Here is a 20,085-nt window from a genome sequence, read left to right as displayed (position 1 = left end):
CTAAGTTACGTGTGTTGACTAACTAAATCTAGTTTAGCTTGATATCTCAACAGGTCCCCTGCCCAATCCAATTGTATCAACGCATGCATGTGTGTTTACGTGACAACGATAATTACAATATTTAATCACTAATTTTTTAAGTTAAATTTCAAACGAGTGACCCAATTGAGATAATTGGAATCTTAGTTTGCGACATTGCTCCCTTTGCTTTACGTTAGAAGCCAATTACTTGATTTAATTTTGATGATTAAAATTAATGGAGACATATTAAGCTAGCATGTTATTCCCAATTATGATTATTTTGTTGACTAGCATGTTATTCCTAATTAATGGAGACAAACTACCAAATATATCTCGCACTCTTTATTGCTTATCGAATTTTCTTAATGATATGTCTAATCACAAATTTACACACGATTATCGTCTTCAACTTGTCTCGACACGACTCTAATCAAGGGTATATAAAGGATTATTCTATATGAGCACAGCCAGGGGTATTTTGGATATTGATCAAAATTGCTAGGGTTATATTTATAAATAGTCTTTACACTGTCGAAGGAAGGCTATGGAAAGCTTCCGTTCTTGTTGTGATAGGGTTATCTGTTGGCTTAGGTTTTAGATTTTAGGCTTTTGTCTTACGATTTTAGGTTTTAGATTTTAGGCTTTTGGGTTGAAGAACTTACCTGCATCCATCAGGTTTAGGGCTTAAGATTTTACCTGTATCCGTTGGGTTCGGGTTTAGGGTTTTTGATTTTGCAGAATCCTATGTATCGTTTCTATTGTGAAAAATATGAATATTGCATATAAATCCGAGGTTTTGGTACTTGCACCAGAAGTTTTCTCACCGTTTTTCAACAGAAAATTCAGAGCTTTAGCTGGAAATACACATTCGCCTTTTTCCTGTTCTTCCTGTTCTTCTTGTTCTTCAAGAAAGCGTTTGTTTCAAGGTAAGGTGTCTGCTTCTTTATTGCAAAACATGGGAGTTTTCTTTCCATATCTCTAGTCTTTTTTTCCTTATTTTTTTTGATCGCATATCATGAATATCAACTTAAGGATTTCCTTTTATATCGTATTTGTTAATTATTACTATGTTTATACTTTATATGCGTTTTAAACCCTTAAATGACCGCCAACAAATCATTTCATTTCACATACATCTTCTATTGGTGTCAATATCTATGGTTTTTCTTTGGAAAAAAACTCTGAAATACTTCTTCACATTTGCTTTATTTCACCAAATGTCCCTGAGGGTTCGTTATTTCCCAAATACCCTTGGTCACCCTCCTGAAGAGAAAAATGAATTGACGCTTTAATTTCTCAAATAGTCATATAATCGAGAAAAAGGGGAAGAATTGACCAAATGATTGCTTGTTCTTTTGGGTTTTCGATCAAAAAGTCTGGGCATTTAGGAAAGAATGAAAATGCAGGGTATTTTCATAATACATAGAAAATTGAGCATGTTTCAGAGTTTTTCTCCTTTCCTTTTCATAATATTGGTTTTCTTTACGTTCAGAAGAAAGAAGAAGAAGAAACTTTGATTACACTTGCAAAGCAGCGAAATGGACAGACCGTCTCTCTCATGACCTCTATGTTTCGAATGAGCCCAATATCGAAGACCTTACTGAGGCCATTTCGCAAGTGAATAGAAATGGGAAAACTAGTGGTGCACTTGCATCATCTTTCCCGGCCCTAACAGAACGAGCAGTCTCTCTTCCGTTGGATTACTATCAGGTTTTTCTAGCTTTCTTCCCTTATTTATAAATCCATTTTTTTCTTTGTTTTTATGTTTTTCATATGCATCTCCATAAGTTTCCAAGTTTACTTTGTATGAAATGGGGAAGCCTTCGGATTCCCAGTTTTCATGTACGGTATATTAGAATTGTGTGCTCAATGAAAATCTATCTTGGATGTGAACCAAAATCAATGAAACCCCATGCTGATGTGGCACAAAACATTAGCCGTGTACACTATAGGGGGGATTGTTCCTTGTCCATGTACATGTGGAATAAAATTGTCTAGGTTTGGATGGTTTGCCAAGAGGAAAATCCAACCAGATGTGGCACAAAAATTGTGTGCTTGATTGAACCTCCATGTCGATGTGGCACAAACCATTGGCAAAAGACAATGTCAGGGAGCTGGGGGCTGCACAGGACTTTACATTGTAGGATATAGCAAAAAGTGTAATTGGATGGGGAGTAATCCCTTGGTAATCACCCATTGAGAGTAAGAGAATCTGCAGGATTTTGGGATGTGTTGATATTGATCTAAGAGATCAGCTCATCCTCGAGTATGTCCCTGATGAAGTGGTACCTTGCATCAATGTGTTTTGTACATGAATGAAATGTAGCATTATTAGCTAGACATATGGCACTCTACCCAGTTCTAGCTGTAATCCCAGTAGAGATCGAATAGTATATCGCTTTCACAGTTTCTGTCTCACCATCCTCCATGAGTGGCTGAAATATATTCAACCTCTTTGTAGATAGTGCAACTATTTTCTGAAATCGGGAGGATTGTAAAAATAGGACCACTTGCCAATGTATAAGTGTTGCCCCTAATGGATTTACTGGTATCCACATCACCAGCCATGTCTCATTCACAGAATCTCTGCAATTTAAATGTACCCTTTATTGTAAAGTTCGTGATCAGTGAGAAAGAAAATGAAATAGATAGATTGAGAGGAATTGGGAGTGAGAAAGAGAGATAATAGAATTTGAGAAACAGATGGATGGTTTTGGAAAATCAAGAGATTACTTAGATTATTAATAGCTGTAAATGTACAATAGAGTAGTGAAATTGTAACCCTAAAGATTCAAAAACTCAAATATAACTTACAATTATAGATTCTTTAGCTCTTCTTGAACCTGTTGATCAATTTTCCTTTTTCTTCTCCTCTTACAATTTTCTTGAGAGACTATATGTACCTCTCAAAAGACTTTTTGCATGTAATTCACATGTTGCCACATGATGTGCACACAAAGCGCCATGCTAAACCATCCAATTATTGTCAATATCTCTCAATAGGCTTTACAAGGGCTGAATGTGGATGCATAATACACATTCAATATCCAACACGTATATCACATCTAGAGATTCAGACCTTTGCACCTATAGAGCTAAACTATCTTCAAGTTAAACATTTGTTCTTTTGGAACTGCTGTCACAAAGAACCACGTGATCATTCTTTTGGAACTGCTGTCCATCATTTACAGCCATGTGTTGATCATGTTCTACAGGTGTTTTATTATCATCAGGTGAATTCAATGGCTGTCCAACATGTTCTGGCACAATTACCACAAGTTCAATGCTATTTTCAGCCCTTTGTGGTGCATCATGAATCTGTTTGTGTGCTTATGGGTGACCGTATGTACTGAAATTAGACTATTTTGCAGTCATCTTTTGAGGCAACATTATCTCTGAGTAGCTTTGCCCCAATAAAAACATATTAACTGCATACTTCTGCCATAAACTGGTCAACCAAAATCTATAGCCCATTTCATCGTCATCATCATATCCCATGGAAGTGCTTTTAATAGACTTACTATCAATCTTATTTTGCAAATCTTGACTAATGTATACGATAGGCATGCCAACCAAATGCACCTAAGTAGTCGTATAAAGCAAGTTTGCTAGACCGAACCTCTTCAGGGATGTCCATTTTTAATGTTCTATGAGGAGAGCTATTGCAAATATGACTTGTGGTTTTTATAGCAGCTTCTCAAAATGTGAAGCATGCATGTCACTTCCTCACATAGATTCTTGCCATAATGTTCAACCACACCATCGGAAGAGGGACTATATGAGGCTGTTAAATCCCTCTTTATATCATGAGGATCCCAAAATTTCTGAGCTTCAGCACTTGTGCACTCCCCAACAATGTTCGGATGCTGTCATTTCAATATTCTACCTTTTTAGCTACTCGTAAATTTCTGAAACGCAACAATGATGTATCACTTTTACTTTTCAACAAGTGTTTGGTCTTAATTTTCAGCAAGTAAGTCTTGAGTAATCACAAACAAAAGAGAGTAAAAAGCACCTTTCATTGAATTGATAGGCATCAGAATGAACAAGGTCAAGGAAATTCTGCTTCTGAGTCATATCAGAGCAATGAGAATTCCTCACTTGCTTTCCATGTTGGCGATCATTACAAAAATGTAGTTTTTGGCCCTTGGCAACCGGATGGTGATATCTAGGCTTTTTTGGCCCATATGACCAAGCCTTTTGTGCCAAAGTTCCAGATGTCAATATACCTTTGCAACAACAATAAATTTTCAAAGCAAAGTTTATTCATGCAAGCAACAGACTGCCTCTCTTGCTGTCCATGACAACAAGAATAAAATCTTCAGTCAATTTCCAAGAACTACCATTGAACACAATGCTATATTCATGCACATCTAGATGTCCCATATATACCGAATACATATCTGTCATAATTCGATAAAAGCACTTGGCTATCATACAACAGCCAAGAAAACATTGCCATGACCTGTTGATAGGCATCACATGAAAAGATATATCCAAGTTCACAATTCAAGTGTGAGAGCATTCTGTATTGTCAACATGGCACCAATAATGACAAGGACCTTTGCCTGGACTCCTGAAATCAATTTGGGGAAAATCTAAAGTGAAATTCTCTGCTTATGTTTTTACAACAGTTTCTGTATACATTCCACAATGGTAAAGAATCAAAATAAACTGGAACAGAAATGCCTGATTTGCTGCATGCAGACTTGTAGATTCTAGCGGATGACAAAACCTACTATGACAAATTCCAGCAATTTCCCACAGATTCTCTTGCATAAATGCTATCTTCCACTTGACATTGGAGTCAGGTTCAGCTATGAACCTAGACTGTTAAACTCTGTATAAAACCTTTTACACATGAGGAAATCTGAAGGCTTTGATACCGGTTTGAAGAAGGTGGTGAGCTTAGACAAGCCAGGTGGAGAGAAGAGAGAGATGGCACAGGCAAGCAGGTTTTAGGTTGTTTGTGCAGAGTGCAATTAAGGGATTTAGGAAATCAATGAAAGGGTTAATGTCAATGAAATCTCCTATATTTTCTTTCGTTTAATCATATTGCTATTTTTATCTCTTTCTTAATCCTATTGCTAATCTTATCTCCATCTACATCCTATTGCTACTGTTAGTTTTCATCCTCATCTTCAAGAACAACAAAACAACATAAATGTAATGAAGTAAATAAATAAACAAAAATAACAATGACTACAGAATCACATTTTCTATACATGTAAGATTCTCACATCAGATATAGTCCTTATTCCTCAAAAGATGTGTAACATAGGTCAATCCAAAATAGAGAGATCTCTGAAGTAACAAAACCACTTGCGATGGCAGAAGATAATGGTCTTTATCTGTCAGTGACAAGGGTGGTGAGATCGTATTCCCCAAGGCAACGCCTACATGCATGCTATTGTCTGATCCATTGTAACCCTTTGCAAGGTCCTGGTCGGGAGCCCCCTTGTGTAGCCCTTGATTGATTTGTAGCATGAGTAGGAGCAATGGGGCGAAAGGATGTTGTGATAGTTCTTTATCAATGAGCTTGTGTAGTTGTATTATTGTCCTTCAACAACTCCTCTATGTGTCTCTTGAGTTCTAGCAAGAAAGACCCAGGCACCGTTGGTCCTCATATTTCCTTACCTTGTGTATTAGGCCTAAGCTTTGCTTAAAGAGGCAATGACATCTCCCTCTCATTTCATAAAAAACAGTACAATGGCAAACATGGCATTCTTCATAATGCACTCCCTGATGACACAATTGGCAATTTTTTTCTTCTAGAGGTATTTGTGCATATTTGTGTAGATCAATCTCAAACTGATGGGAAAAAGTTTGCAACTACCCTATCACACTAGCCAGCACATAGGATAGATGTATGTCCATATAAGAGGGCCTGATGATGAATCCATCCTCCAATGTGTGTAAAAACTGCTTTATAGTGGGCCATCTCACAGCCAAGAGATGTTCTGGGGCTGTTCCATCTCAGTTTGGATCGCTTAAGCTTTTCCTTTTTGGTCATGTTTAGATGGGGATTCTGGTTCTGATTTTATTACCCATTCTTCAATGGTGTTAAACACCATCACTTGAGTTTTATCTATATTTACCAACAAACCTTTGTTCATACAAAATACTTTTTTAAGGCTTTTAGATGTCTTTGTAGTCCCTACGGACTGTCAGATATCAGCACAATATCATTAGAATACAGTAATATTTGTATGGTTATACCTGCTGGGCATGCTCCCAAACTGCCAAATCTCTCTATGTAATGTTGTACCTCATCCTTGTGTTAGCCAGTATGGGTGAAAGTGGGCATCCTTGTTTTGCTCCAATTGTTCTAGCCAGAACAACTGCTCCTAGTGTCTCTTGAGTTCTAGCAAGCATAGCCCCAAACACTGTTGGTTGTCATATCCCATTACCTTATGTAGTGAGCCAACTCCTTGGCTGAAGAGGCAACAATAGAAAACAGGCCAGTGACATACATAACGTTCTTCAGATTGAACAGTATATGGTGTTTAGTTTTGAAGAATAGAAACAAAATCTTAAGAAAAGAATGATAAGTTGTGGTAAACATGGTTTCCAGTCACATTGATAATATCTTTGGAACATATTCTGTTGAGAACATGTGAGTAAACGCCATTCTTCTTTACTGATGCAATGTATAAGACCATGATCTTATGATTTTTAGTCTGACAGGTGCTTGGGGCAGACACACACTTTCTTGCAGATGCAATTGTCAGAGCTTACGAGTCCCGCATAAAGAATCTACCAAAGGAAGGTTTTAGTCAAGAGGCGTTGATTTCTCGCCAAGAAATTCTCAAAGGAGCATGCGAGACTCTAGCAGATCCAGAATTGCGTGGGGAGTACAATGAAGGCCTTATAACTGATGAAAACAAAACAATAATGGTAGCCGTTCCTCTGAGCAAGGTAGAATTCCTTTTTTTATTTAGAGACTCCAACTTTTTAGGCACATAGCAATTGTCATCATAACATTATTTCAGGTACCTGGAGCATTATGCTTACTTCATGAAATTGGGGAGATGGAGGTCGTCTTGCAAGTTGGAGAGGATTTGCTACGAGAACGACTTGGAAAGTTTTTCCAGCGTGATCTTGTATTAGCAATGGCTTTGTCATATGTAGAGCTTTCTCGAGAGGCAATGGCAGAGACACCCCCTGCAATTGTGCATAGTTGTGAACTTCTTGAAAGAGCACTGAAGCTTCTTGAGGTAAGAAAGAAACAGCATAAAACTTGTGATGAAACGCTATAATTGCCTTGAAGATGAGTTGAAATATATCTTTAGTTGGGGAAACCTCAAACATTTAATTAAAAAATGGAATTTCAAAACTTCATCAGTTAATTGTTGCATACAGACTACTGTGAACATAGTTTTATATATGTTTGTAGATGTTAGTTTCCTCCTTGAATAGGCTTGTTGAGAAGAAATGTTTACATAGTTTTACATATGTTTGTAGATGTTAGTTTCCTCGTTGTATAGGCTCATTGAAAAGAAGTATGAACTTAAGAATGTCATATGAGCATTCAGTACTCTAATGGCTAGTTCTTTCATGCTCCACTAAGATTTAAAGGCCCAAAATTTGATTTTTGTAATGAGTGCCAATAAGGTGAGCAAGTAAAGATTTCCTACTACTCTGGTGTCTCTTGTAAGCCTAATCTGCTTGATCTAGTTCATTCTGATGTTTGCAACTTGCCCACCAAATCTATGGGGGCTGCACTTTAGTTTCAATGAAGGCTTATTCCTAGCATATAATTCATATACAAAATCAAGCCCAAAACATGCTTTATGAAGTCTATTGAGCATGGAAGATCCTATAAAATGACCTCCGGTATCATTACAAATTCATCTTACTACGATATGCCAGTCTAGAGTCTAGAATGTCATTCTTTACTTGGCAGGACAAATTTGTAGGTTTGATTTGAAGGTTGGGACTGATTATTGAAGCGGATTGATTGGATAAGGAATGTAATTAGAGACCACTTGTCAAGAATGTGAACAGTAGATATGGAATAGTTATTGAATTATAGGTTCATTTGCATGTGCATTTGTAAAGACAGTCAAAGCATGAATGGATGTCAAAAATGTGATTTCAAACTACTTTGAAATAAGAAATGGAAGATAGAAAAACTTTGTAAAGAAATACAGATTCATCCAGGTTATTTCTCGAATAGAGTTTGCATTTCTAAATTAATACTTAGTGCCAATAACCTGCCATTACTTTTATGTAGGAGGAAGGTGGCAGTAGCCTAGCTCCAGCCTTGCAGGAACAAATAATACATGCTTTTCTAAATTAATACTTCGTGCCAATAACCTGCCATTACTTTTATGTAGGAGGAAGGTGGCAGTAGCCTAGCTCCAGCCTTGCAGGAACAAATAATACATGCTTTTCTAAATTAATACTTCGTGCCAATAACCTGCCATTACTTTTATGTAGGAGGAAGGTGGCAGTAGCCTAGCTCCAGCCTTGCAGGAACAAATAGATGAAACATTGCAGAAATTAAATCCCCATTGTGTCTTAGAACTTCTTGCATTTCCACTTGATAAGGAGCATAGAGGGAAGCGAGAAGAAGGCTTACAAGGATTACAAAGCATTTTGTGGGCTGTTGGTGAAGGTGGCGCTTTTGCACATATACCTGGGTACACGCGAGAGGACTATATGAAAGAAGCATTTACTCATATGACAGCTGCTGAGCAAGTAGCGTTATTTACTTCCACTCCAAGCAACATTCCAGCAGAGAGTTCGGAGGTTTACTCTGTTGCTCTTGCACATGTTGCTGAAGGTTTTTCTTCAAAGAAACCATACCTTATCAAGGAAGCAGATAATTTATTCCTTCAACTTCAACAAACAAATGCATCTTCTAATGCATTTGCAGTGGGTGGGTCAAATGCTTCAACAGATCAACAACTTGACTTTGCATTTGAGAGAGCAATGTGTCAACTTCTGTTGGGCGAGCTTGATGACTGCCGTGCATGGCTAGGGTTGGATGATATAAACTCTCCATATCGCGAACCTGCTGTGACTGATTTTGTTATTGCAAATTCCTATGGAACTGATGAAGATGTTTATCTACCTGGCCTTTGCAAACTGTTGGAAAGTTGGCTTAGGGAGGTGGTTTTCCCAAGTTTCCGTGAAACAGATCAATTGCATGTCAAATTGCGAGATTACTATGATGATTCCAGTGTACTGAATTATCTGGAGAAGCTAGAGAAAGGTGAGTCACCACTAGCAGCTGCAGCGGCGATTGTGCAATTAGGAGCTGGGGCAGGTGCTGCTCTTGATAGCATGAAGGAGACTTTGCAGAAAGTTTTTCCACTAGGTAAAGTTGGAGTGCAACGGCAGAAAAACAATGTTGAATCCCCGGTTATCACTGATATCAAACATGAGCAGAATAAGGACTATTTGTCCCCATACAATCCATCTATTCCAGTTAATACAGAGAGAAAAAGTGGTCTACATTTTTCTTCAGATGATCATAAAGTAGCAGAAGACACGGAATATACAAGAACATCAAGAAATTCTGTTATTCAAATTGTAGGAATCACAGCTTTGTTTGGGGCTCTAGCTTTTGCTGGCTGGAAGATCTATTTTATGAGAAACACTATATTTAAGCATGAGAAAAAAACAATGTCTAGTAAGATTGCAGGTAAAGAATCCAGCAAAACACATCATTAATGATACTTAAGCTCTGGGTTTTGTGTTCAAATTTTCCCACTTGATTTAGATCATTGTTGTAGAATACTTAGCATACAATATCCAGAGAATATGTGTTCTAAATATTCTAGCTTCTTTAAAATACTCAGAATATATATTCTCCAGATAAAATATGTTAGATACTTATCAATTTTAAACTTTTTAAAAATAATAATAATTAAATTAAACTTTTTTAGCATTTTAGAAATTTTAAATACCTTTTAAATATGAAGAATGCGTAGAATACATTGTATTCTTAGAATACGTAACATATTATAAAATGACAGCTCTAAAACATAGAATACATGTACAATACTTGAGAGTATTCTGATCCATATTCTGAATGTACTCATTTTTGTACAACTATGATTTAGATGATGATGGTTATTTAGCATGTGCTCCAAATTTCTGACATAATGGTGGCTAGTATTTTCTTAACAGGTCGAGTTACAGTTAAAAAAAATCAAATCACTCCAAAAATGAATGCACAGCTCGCAGAACAGCTTGTTGAGAAATGGCAAACTGCCAAGGCTCATGCTCTTGGTCAAGATCATGCTGTTGAAAAACTTTCCGAGGTAATTTATGCCATTCTTTGAATCTTCAATGAAATTTGTAATTCAAGAAGATGCATGCACAAAAAAGCAATTTGGTCAATGAGCGTGACTTCATTATATAAGCTACTAAGGAAAACATTAAGTTTCGATTACATGGTAAATACATATACTCTAGCAAAATAGCAGTTCCATATAACTAAAAGTGAGCCACCTATATTCATCCTAGAAAAAGAGACATGATTTGCTTTCGCTAAAATTATACAAAATTTGGTGAATGTTTTGTTCCTCATTATGATATTGAGGTTATATGTTTAAAAGCAATCCTGTGTGACCACATTGTTCCTACATGCTAATGTTTTGTTTCTTTTGAAATTTGGGAAGGTTTTGGATGGACAAATGCTGAAGAGCTGGTGTGAGCGTGCGAGGGATGTGTCCAAGAATGGGTGGTATTGGGAATACAAACTGGCTGATCTTAATATAGAGAGTGTGACGATAAGCACAGATGGTCAGAAGGCCATAGTTGAAGCAACTCTAAGTGAGGCAGCGAATTTGTATGATGCAGAAAAACGTGAAGTTATAGACTCATACGAAAGCGCATACACCACTCGATATGAACTTACGTCAAATGATAAGAGCTGGAAAATCACATCTGGTGCTGTCTTGCGGTCATGATAAAAGCGTTGATGTTTATATGCTTATATATTGATAAGTTTTTGAGTTGTTGCAAGAGGCTTGAATTCGTTGCTTTTGATGTTTTTCTTCTTGCATCATTGTGTCAGTATTCAGCAAACAAGTTCTGTAGTTGTAACATAGCCATTGATACAAAAATCAAATTTACCATGATCTCTTCGAAATTGTAATCATGTTTTCCGAAGTGAACCTCATTTTTCACGTTTTAATGTGCTTTGATAACCAAAGAATTGATATTTTATGCTTGTTCTGCCTCAATTTTCCAGATCTAGAACAAAACATTGTTGGTTTTCATATGATAAGTGTCATGATAACACATGTTTAACAATTTGATATGTTTTCGTGTATATGTTATGTATGCTTCATATGGCATGCTGGTTTTAAAAAGCAATTGACTTTGTGCAATGCTCAAAACCAGTGGACTGAATAACTCGTTGAAACTAACAAAATTCTTAAATTTGCTACGTAAGGTTACAAGCATGATAATCACGAGTATCCTTTTTGCCATTGGTAGCCAAAACATTTCTTCTTGACCTAGATAACCCTGGCAAGGTATCTATGACTAACAACCATTTTGATGATTCCTTTACTTTAAAAAGCCTTTAGTAGTGTATATTGCCTCTATCAGAATGAAGTTAAGTTCAACATTTGTAGACAGCAAATGTCTAGAGAATTAGTAGTTTGAGAATATTAATATATCAGCATTTTTTAGGGCTACTATTCCTAAGTCTTAGCTCATTGCAAAATCCTAAGACTTCTATTCCCATTTTATGTTGAAATGTGTTCATTTTTGTGTCCAACTAATAGGTAAATGTAGTGATGTGCTTACTCTATAATTTATTATAAGTGCTCAAATGTTGGATTATTTAATTTATGGTATCTAACAAAACCTTGCACATTGTAATGCTTCCAGAAACCAATAGTGACAAATCTCCTAGTAATATTCCTTATGGTTATGATGGGAATGATATATTAACAATGGAGATGTATGATTTTTAACATGTATTGCTTCCACATAGATTTAGCAAGAAAGTCCTTTTGATTAGCATGGTAGTGATATTTGAATCATGAGAGCTGCATGTATTTGCATCATGTCAATCAATCCTCATTCATAATGTATACCACGGTCGTCTGATTCCAATTGCTTGATACCCCCAATGAACAAATTATTGCTAAGAGATTAATATTGGCATGACGTGATCTTGTTAATTTGTTACCATTATTTAAGAAGATGAATTGGTGATGGTGTTTTTGAGCATTTTTCAAAGTTGTGATTGACAATTTGACATGAGGGATTTACCGAATGGTTATCTAGTGATTTTTATAATGGTAGTGAAGGAAAATCTAAGAATATTGGATAGTAATATTATGTTTACTGTACATGAAAAATAGTACATTTAAGTGTTTTGCGACATATTTATTGTTCATTGATTTGTTGTTTTCTTGCTACGAACTTCATTTGTCACGACTTAATGTGATGTAAAATATAAAAACTGAGTAATATCATTGAAGAATGGAGAGCTTTTATTCAGCTCGCAATGATAGTGTCTAGATAATGCTTTTAACTTGACATGAACAATATCTTAATAGCAATGGGGAAAGCTTGTTGCACATGCTAGTTTGGAAAGGTAACATGTTTCCCTATCGAATATGTAAAAATCCAATAATGATAATGACGGTGTTATTAAAGAATGCAACAGTGAATACATTATACATTTATGGGTGTTAAACCAAAACTACTTTTTTCTCCTCATAACATGAAAGTGAATGGAGTGCAATAATAAATAGAGGGCACATAATGCAACCACAAGTTAAAATAAGGTTGGTTGCACATAATGGCATATACTTCCAATTCAAATATAAAGAAAAAGTTATACTTGAAAGGATATCATCTCCTTGATTCGAACATTTAAAAATCAACTTAAAATGTGATGTGCACATAACTGGGGGCATCATCTGTTCTTGTGAAGTTGTCAGGTCTATAAGTGTAGAATTTGAATATTTGAAGTACCCCCAATCCCCTTCCGGCTTTGCCACTCATCTTCATTTTACGTGAGTGGTTTTGTCCTTTCTAGGTTTTCACACTTGCATTTACCATCACTTCATGGGCCAATTACAACCTCTAATATAGATAACAAGATTTGTTGATTCTTCTTCATCTTTGCCTCTTGAGATCAATTCATTTGTATGTTTCTTCTACAAACATCCTTGCTTTTTAACAAATCACGCAATGGACTTCGTGTGTTAGCATTGCTTTCAAGTTACTACATTTCATTGGCATTATTTGACCTACCAATAAAGTGATTTAAGTTTTGTATAGATCTATTTGTATGCTTGTGTAAGAGTAGGTTCTTTATAAAGCTAGTGTCTATTTACATGCTCTCTCGTACTTGTGTCATGATAGGTTTGTCAAAAGCGCAAGCATCAAGTAGTATGTATTGTATCCTTGGTTGGGCTAATGTACATGCGGTAAGTTGGAATGTTCATGAACATGTGACATGAGTAAAGATGACCAAGGAGCATTTGTAGCCTCACACTTGTAGATTTCTTCACTATGATATTCACTCTCAAAGCTTCACAAGCACTAATTGCCTCTCTCTTTCAAACTATCGGCAAAGTATCCAAGTGTGCATGTTTGAATTTCAACAATGGACAATGTTCATCCCTTTTGATTGTAATTTTCCAATTGACTCATGTAAATGTTGCCTTAAACCTAGAGAACTTTGTCCAAGTCATAGATAGTCCAACACATATGGAGCATAGCTATCGTCGGAACACATAGGTAAACAATGTGAATTTCTTGTTGATGTAAGAATGATGTGATGTATATATCGATGTGGCCAAGCGAGGAAGAAAAGGCTATAAGTAGCTTTGTTACAACGATTGTGTAAGGGTGTACCAAGACTTTAATTTATATAATGGAATTATGATGTGATGTAAGAATGAGGTGATGTATATATCATTGTAGCCATGCCGAGTGTAAAGGAAAGGGCTATAAGTAACATTGTTACAATGATAAAGTGTAAGGCCGTACTAGGACTTTAAATTACACGATGAAAGTGTGATGTGATCAAGACGCGGTCATACATGTTGTTAAAGGGCAATATGTATACTGAGGCTTTATCTTACATAATGAAATAGGATATGGTCCTTCGTGCCTTGGGGGTTTCTCTATCAATAATTTTCTACAACATTGTTTACTTGGAATGGGTCATATATGCAATTACAGCAAAGTGTAAACTAGCGTATAATGGTGTAAAAATCAAGTGGTGTTTTATAGTTTGAGAAAGAACAATAAGGTGAGAATGGATTGTATACAATATTAAGATGAAATGCAAAGTTTCTTACCTTGGAAAGGGCGGCGTGCAAAGATAGAGAATGGGTGGTATATGGAATTAAGATTTTACTCCACAACTTCTTGACTTGGTGGAAACAACCTAAAAAAGTAAGTGACTGACACCACATGGTTTGACCCATGTGGTTTGACAAACTACAATAAGGCAGAACCCAGCCTCCCGAAAACCCAAGCGAAAAAAAGAAAGATAAAGAAAAAAACTTTGTTGGCATATCTAGAAGGGTGTGTGACCCTTGGTAACAAATGTTTCATTGCACCTTCTTTTAGTTGTTTCACTCCCATGTACACTAACTATGTATGTATCCACATTTAGAGTGCCAACTTCCAAGTCAAATGAATAGAGAAAGAGAGATGCTAACACGTACAACAAAGTAAAGTAAACAAAAGGTGGGGGAGGGGTAGTTCTTTTATACTTCATCCATCACAACTACATATATCATCTATCTATCTATCCGCTAGATATATGAGCATCCTAATTTTCCAAACCAAACGTAAGAATTCATGAAATATTAACACCTTCCTTCCTTTAGACATCAATGCAATGCAAAGTCACTTGCCTTTGTACATCTGAAATGGTGTGTGCATTATTGGTGTTGCCTCAATATATAATATGAGAAAGTATGAATGGAGAGAAAGAAGCAAATAGAAAGACATACACATCTAGTGGGAAAAGCTAGGGAGAGCTCATTGTCTCTGCAGCAGCAGCAGGGGTCGCGGTCGGGTGGTCCCCGCTATCACGCTCCCCACCGTCTCTATCGTTAGCAGGTGACTTGCGTGGCAACTGGCATGAATCGTCCGCATGTAGTCCCAACCGTGCCCAACCCGCATGCTCGCAACTACCCTCATTGGTCGGGGACCGATGTCCTAGCTGACGCGCCGGTTCATCCATATGTAAACCCGACCGGCCCCACGCATGCTCACGGGCCCCCTCATTGGTCGGAGAATGATGCGGCAGCTGACGTGGGTAGTCCACGGGTAATCCCGAACGTCCATGTCCATGTTCGTGCCCATGTCCGTGTCCTTGTCCGTGCCCGTGCCCGTGCCCGTGCCCGTATGCGTTTAACGCATCGAGCGTGCCTAGATGCCCTTCCTCGGCCGGTTGCCGGAATGCGACGTACGACGAGGCCGATGGCTGCATGAGCATTGACGGGAGCGCCGCCACGTGGTGCATCTGCTGACGTGGCAGCATCATGGCCGGCGACGACGCTGCTGCCCACATGTTATGATGCTCGAGGCTGCCAGGTGTCATGATGTGAGAGGCTACTGAGGAGTCGAGCGGGTGCTGATGATGTGGATCGGGCACGTATGGCAGCATCCACACGGTGCCCGGCGCACTCGCCCACAACGACGGCGGCAAAGCCATTGTCGAACCTTTATTGTGAGAGTTAGGGTTATGATTTAGGTTAGGGTTGGGATTAGCGTTATGATTCAGGTTAGGATTGGGGCTCGGGCTATGATTTAGGTTAGGGTTAGGGTTAGGGTTGGAGTTGGAGCTGGAGTTGGGGTTGGGGTTGGGATTGGGGTTGGAGCTAGGGTTAGGGTTAGGGTTTTTAGAGGGTGTGCTCCCCGAGGTGACCATGGCTGATGCAGGGATCGTGCCTGTGCCGGTGTGGGCGATGACGGCAGGCTCCGCCTGCCGGAGGAGCCATTCGATCGTCTCGCCATCGGACTTGTGGCCGAGCTCTCTGGTGAGCTGGAAAACCCGGGCCGCGCACATGGCGGGCATCCGGATACGTCTGCCTCGTCCGTCCACCTTCCGGTGCCGATCTTTGGTCGAAGAACGTTTGGGCGGCGGCTTCTTGGCCACCGACAGATTGCCACCACCGCCAGTTCCAGCCACCGACATTGTTTTCGTAGTGTCCATTTCAGCTGCCTTTCCTCCATCATTCCGCCCACTGCTCCCTGCACCGGCAAGTATGGCTGCCATCGAAGATGGGTGAGAAACATTTGTATGTCCTTGTGATCTTTCTTCTTCTTCTTCTTCTTCTTCTTCCTCTTCCTCCTCCTCCTCCTCCTCCTCTTTGCCATTATATCCGGGCCCCGACATTGCAATGCGTGTCGATTGCTCCGCCATCGAAGTATTATACCTGGTTTCTGACTCCACTGATGTGTTTGCCAGTGACTGGCTCCAATTATGATCCATCCAATTTGAATTGGAATCTATCTAACCAGGAAGCTTCATCATAGGAGCAAACAACTTATTGAATTTTTCTTTTGCCCAAACTGAAGTACTTTCTTTGAGTTGATGCCCTGCCACAATCTATTCACAGGGAATCAATTTTTACACAAACAAAATTTCCCCGGTTGAATTCCTCGAATTTCTTCACAAAATCTCTGATGTGTTGTGCAATTTTATCTTAATTTTCGGCTCTTCGTTTTTTTCAATCCTTCAAATTTCTGCACCGAGTCTGTAATGGAGTGGAATAGATCAAAGAATGCTCCACCAAAAAGTATGGTCTCTGATTGAACCTGATTCACGGAAGATTTATTCACTAATCAATCAGCTGCAGAGAGCAATTACCCCACAGATTTTTACTAATCATCAGTTGCAGAGTAATTAGCTCACAAATCTTCACTAACCATCAGTGACATCAGATTGTTAGCCTTCAGATCTTCACAAATCAATCGGTTGCAGAATAGAAAACCTTCACTAATCAATCAGTTGCACAAAGTGGTTAGCTGCCCACACACCTTCACTAATCGTCAGTTTGCAGAGTTATTAGCCCACAAATCTTCTGTAATCATCAGGATTAATTATCCCACGACATATTTACGCTTCACTAATCAGGAATTGCAGAGATTAACCCCCCCAAAATTTTCGCAGATTATGTTGTTGCTTCCTTGAGCCCGCAGATCTTCTCTAATCATCAGGGGGGGGGGGGGGCGCAGAGAATTAGTTTTCTGAGGAAGAGACAGAGAGGGCCCACTGAGATGGAGATGGGGGAGAGAGATTGGTTGATTTTTCTGATCTATATGTTTTGAGGAGAGGAAGCATATGACTGATGGGCCCAGCCAAAATATGGATATGGCTTTTAATTCTTGCACAGACAGAACAGATAGTTTGTTGAGAGAGACACAGAGGTGCTGCTGCTGCTACTTATACGACGGAGATCTGAGAGGCAAGTGAGGCCTGGCCCTCCCCCACGCCCCAGAGACGAGAGTCTGTTCGGAAAGTACACTGTTTCTCAGATCTAAAGAGGAAAAACAGCAGAAATACACAGAGAGACACAGACAGAGAGAATGGAGCGTGCGTGCGTGTGTGTGTGTGTAATATGTATGTATACACAGAATCCCTTAGAGAGAGAGTGCGTGTGCGTGTAGAGAGAGAATTGCTTGAGAGAGACAGAGACAACATTGTGTGTGTGCGTGTAGAGAGAGAAAAACAGAGCGTGTGTGTGTGTAGAGAGAGAAAAACAGAGTGTGTGTGTGTGTGTAGAGAGAGAAAAACAGAGTGTGTGTGTGTGAGAGAGAGAGAAGCTCTTGAAATAGACAGAGCGTGTGTGTGTGTGTGAGAGAGAGAGAGGCCCTTCAGAGTGTGTGTGTGAAGAGAGAGAATCCGTGGAGAGGGACTGAGAGAGAGAGAGAGAGGGAGGGAAGCCCTTGAGAGTGTGTGTGTGTGTGTGAAGAGAGAGAATCCGTGGAGAGAGACAGAGAGAGAGAGAGAGGGAGGGAAGCCCTTGAGAATGTGTGTGTGTGTGTGTGTGAAGAGAGAGAATCCGTGGAGAGAGAGAGAGAGAGAGAGAGGGAAGCCCTTGAGAGAGTGTGTGTGTGTGAAGAGAGAGAATTCGTGGAGAGACTGAGAGAGAGAGAGAGAGAGAGAGGAGTGCTTAATTAGCTTTTTCCTGTTTCTGTTTTAGTTTGACGCTTGCAGAATACCTCCTTCATAAGGGTGGGTTCACACGTGCCTGTGAAACCCTCTCCCCCCCAGGGGCCCGATCTTCCCGGGCTCGAGTCTTCTCGGCTGTCGGCCTGTTCCCAATTAGCAAACGTGTCTTGTTCATGTCCACCGGACCCATCCATCCGCCCATCGGTGGCGATTACCATTAGCAAACGTGCATGTCTCGTTATGGCTCCATGAAGCCCCCCCCCCCCCCCCCGGGTTCTCGCTCACCAATTAATGATCAATGACTTTCGTTTCGTAGCTCGCGATCGAGTCGTGTCTTAATTTTACCACGATTATCAGCCACACCAACAAAGCAGCGTTCAATATCAACATCGCATCTTTTGCCATCAACGGGAAACTATTGTTTTTGGAGGAGGGGGTGGGGGTGGATCGAAAAGCACGATGAATATTGAATATATCATAATTATAGTCCACATGACTCTTTAACCAAAAGGAGAAGAATGGGGGTGAGTATGGGATATAATTTAAACCTTTTTTAATTGATGTTGCCACGTGCATTGTGCTCGATACCCAGTGCATCGCCCCCCCCCCCCCCCCACTTGACATTTAGTAAAGCGAGTGATATCACTAGAAATATATCTCTCCATCCCAAGACATGGTGCGACAAGTGAAGAGGTTGAAAGCAATCCCTTTTAATAGCATCGAGAGAACACGAGACACGCTTGCTTGGTAATTTTACTTTAATTTGTGTTCCATGGTAATTTTTGAGAGTTTGGTCCATAATCCCATCTACCCTTGCCCCAAGTTGTAATATGTTTGTATATATGTAACTATATCAACGCCTATAAATGCTATATGGGGCTCTTTACTAGCCATCTCACTATTAAATATTGACCAACAAAGCTTTCATTGCAATTACTCCCTGTTGATACCTACTAAAGCAAGAGAACTCCCATCCAATTCTACGTCTCCATCCCAAAACATGTTGGACATTAAAAATCACTTCGAAAAAAACATGAACTTCATCATAACAGTGAAGATGACCTGATCCTTTTCTTGAGCGTCGTGTTTATCTTTGCGGAGGTTTTGATGTTTGTGTGTACAACTCTTCTTATAAATGTTATCTGGGCCTGTTTACTAACAACTGGGAAGTTAGGAAAAATATGTCACGTGCATTGTGCTTAATGCCCATTGCATCAATCCCACTTGACAACTACTAAAGCAAATTGACTCAATAGGAACTTTGTATCCTTGCAAAACATGTTATGGCTAAGAGAATAACATTCTTTTAAAGTATTGGGAGAACAAGTAACAATTTGCATCTCATCTAACACGATGATTGTGGTTTTTTTTTGTGGAAAGCTACCTTCACATGTTTATCTTTGTGGAAATTGTAATCTCTAGATGAAATTCCCACCAGCTTGTGCTTAGTTTACAAGTTACAACATTGTAATAAGGTGTATGCACAACAATCCATTACATGCACATGTGCATATATTAGTTCGTCGCTATTAAAAAATATGGCCTCTTTGTGATAACATTTATCTTTCTCATGGATATTAAAATGGTTGAGCTTGAAGACTTAAAAAATGTGGCCTCTTTCTTATAGCCTTTTTCTTTCTCATAGATAACAAAATGGTTGAGCTTGAAGACACATTGTCACAAGAAGGTGTGAACCATATAAGGTGACGAAATTTGGTTGACTGCCTCCAAATTTCTAAATTCCTTACTATTTACAAAGGGGCTACCTATTGTAAAGAAAAAATTAGACTCGACGATATGAGCACAGGAATGGGTACAGTGATTGATGTCTAGGATATGATCACATGAATTATTAGACCAATTGTCCACGATATCATGCAATATCCAAATTTGAGTCGAAGAGGGTCATTCATGAGGATCAAAGATAGGGATCATGTTGG

General features: G+C 38.9%; 2 protein-coding genes across 3 annotated transcripts; one reads left to right on the top strand and one right to left on the bottom strand.

The window, feature by feature from the left end:
* Positions 1-608: 608 nt before the first annotated feature.
* Positions 609-11,169, top strand: LOC147853449 (protein ACCUMULATION AND REPLICATION OF CHLOROPLASTS 6, chloroplastic-like). Of its 2 annotated transcripts, none has more exons than XM_087332120.1 (7): positions 609-947; positions 1,517-1,731; positions 6,709-6,939; positions 7,014-7,238; positions 8,464-9,673; positions 10,162-10,295; positions 10,656-11,169. In XM_087332120.1, exons 1-7 carry the CDS (start codon positions 791-793, stop codon positions 10,944-10,946), a joined length of 2,463 nt encoding a protein of 820 aa, XP_087188246.1. In that variant the 5' UTR covers positions 609-790; the 3' UTR covers positions 10,947-11,169. The 2 variants fall into 2 exon arrangements, with proteins under 2 accessions (XP_087188246.1, XP_087188245.1); XM_087332119.1 differs by having other exon boundaries at positions 1,514-1,731.
* Positions 11,170-14,826: 3,657 nt separating this feature from the next.
* LOC147853448 (uncharacterized) lies at positions 14,827-17,212 on the bottom strand. The gene has a single exon (XM_087332092.1). It carries the CDS (start codon positions 16,460-16,462, stop codon positions 14,993-14,995), a length of 1,470 nt encoding a protein of 489 aa, XP_087188218.1. The 5' UTR covers positions 16,463-17,212; the 3' UTR covers positions 14,827-14,992.
* Positions 17,213-20,085: the final 2,873 nt, after the last annotated feature.

This window comes from Azolla caroliniana, unplaced genomic scaffold, assembly GCF_043228905.1.
Source record: "Azolla caroliniana isolate FFs.n. ecotype wild unplaced genomic scaffold, voAzoCaro1.0.p SCAF_16, whole genome shotgun sequence".
Taxonomy (NCBI): domain Eukaryota; kingdom Viridiplantae; phylum Streptophyta; class Polypodiopsida; order Salviniales; family Salviniaceae; genus Azolla; species Azolla caroliniana.
This window is presented reverse-complemented; position numbering and strand designations above follow the sequence as displayed.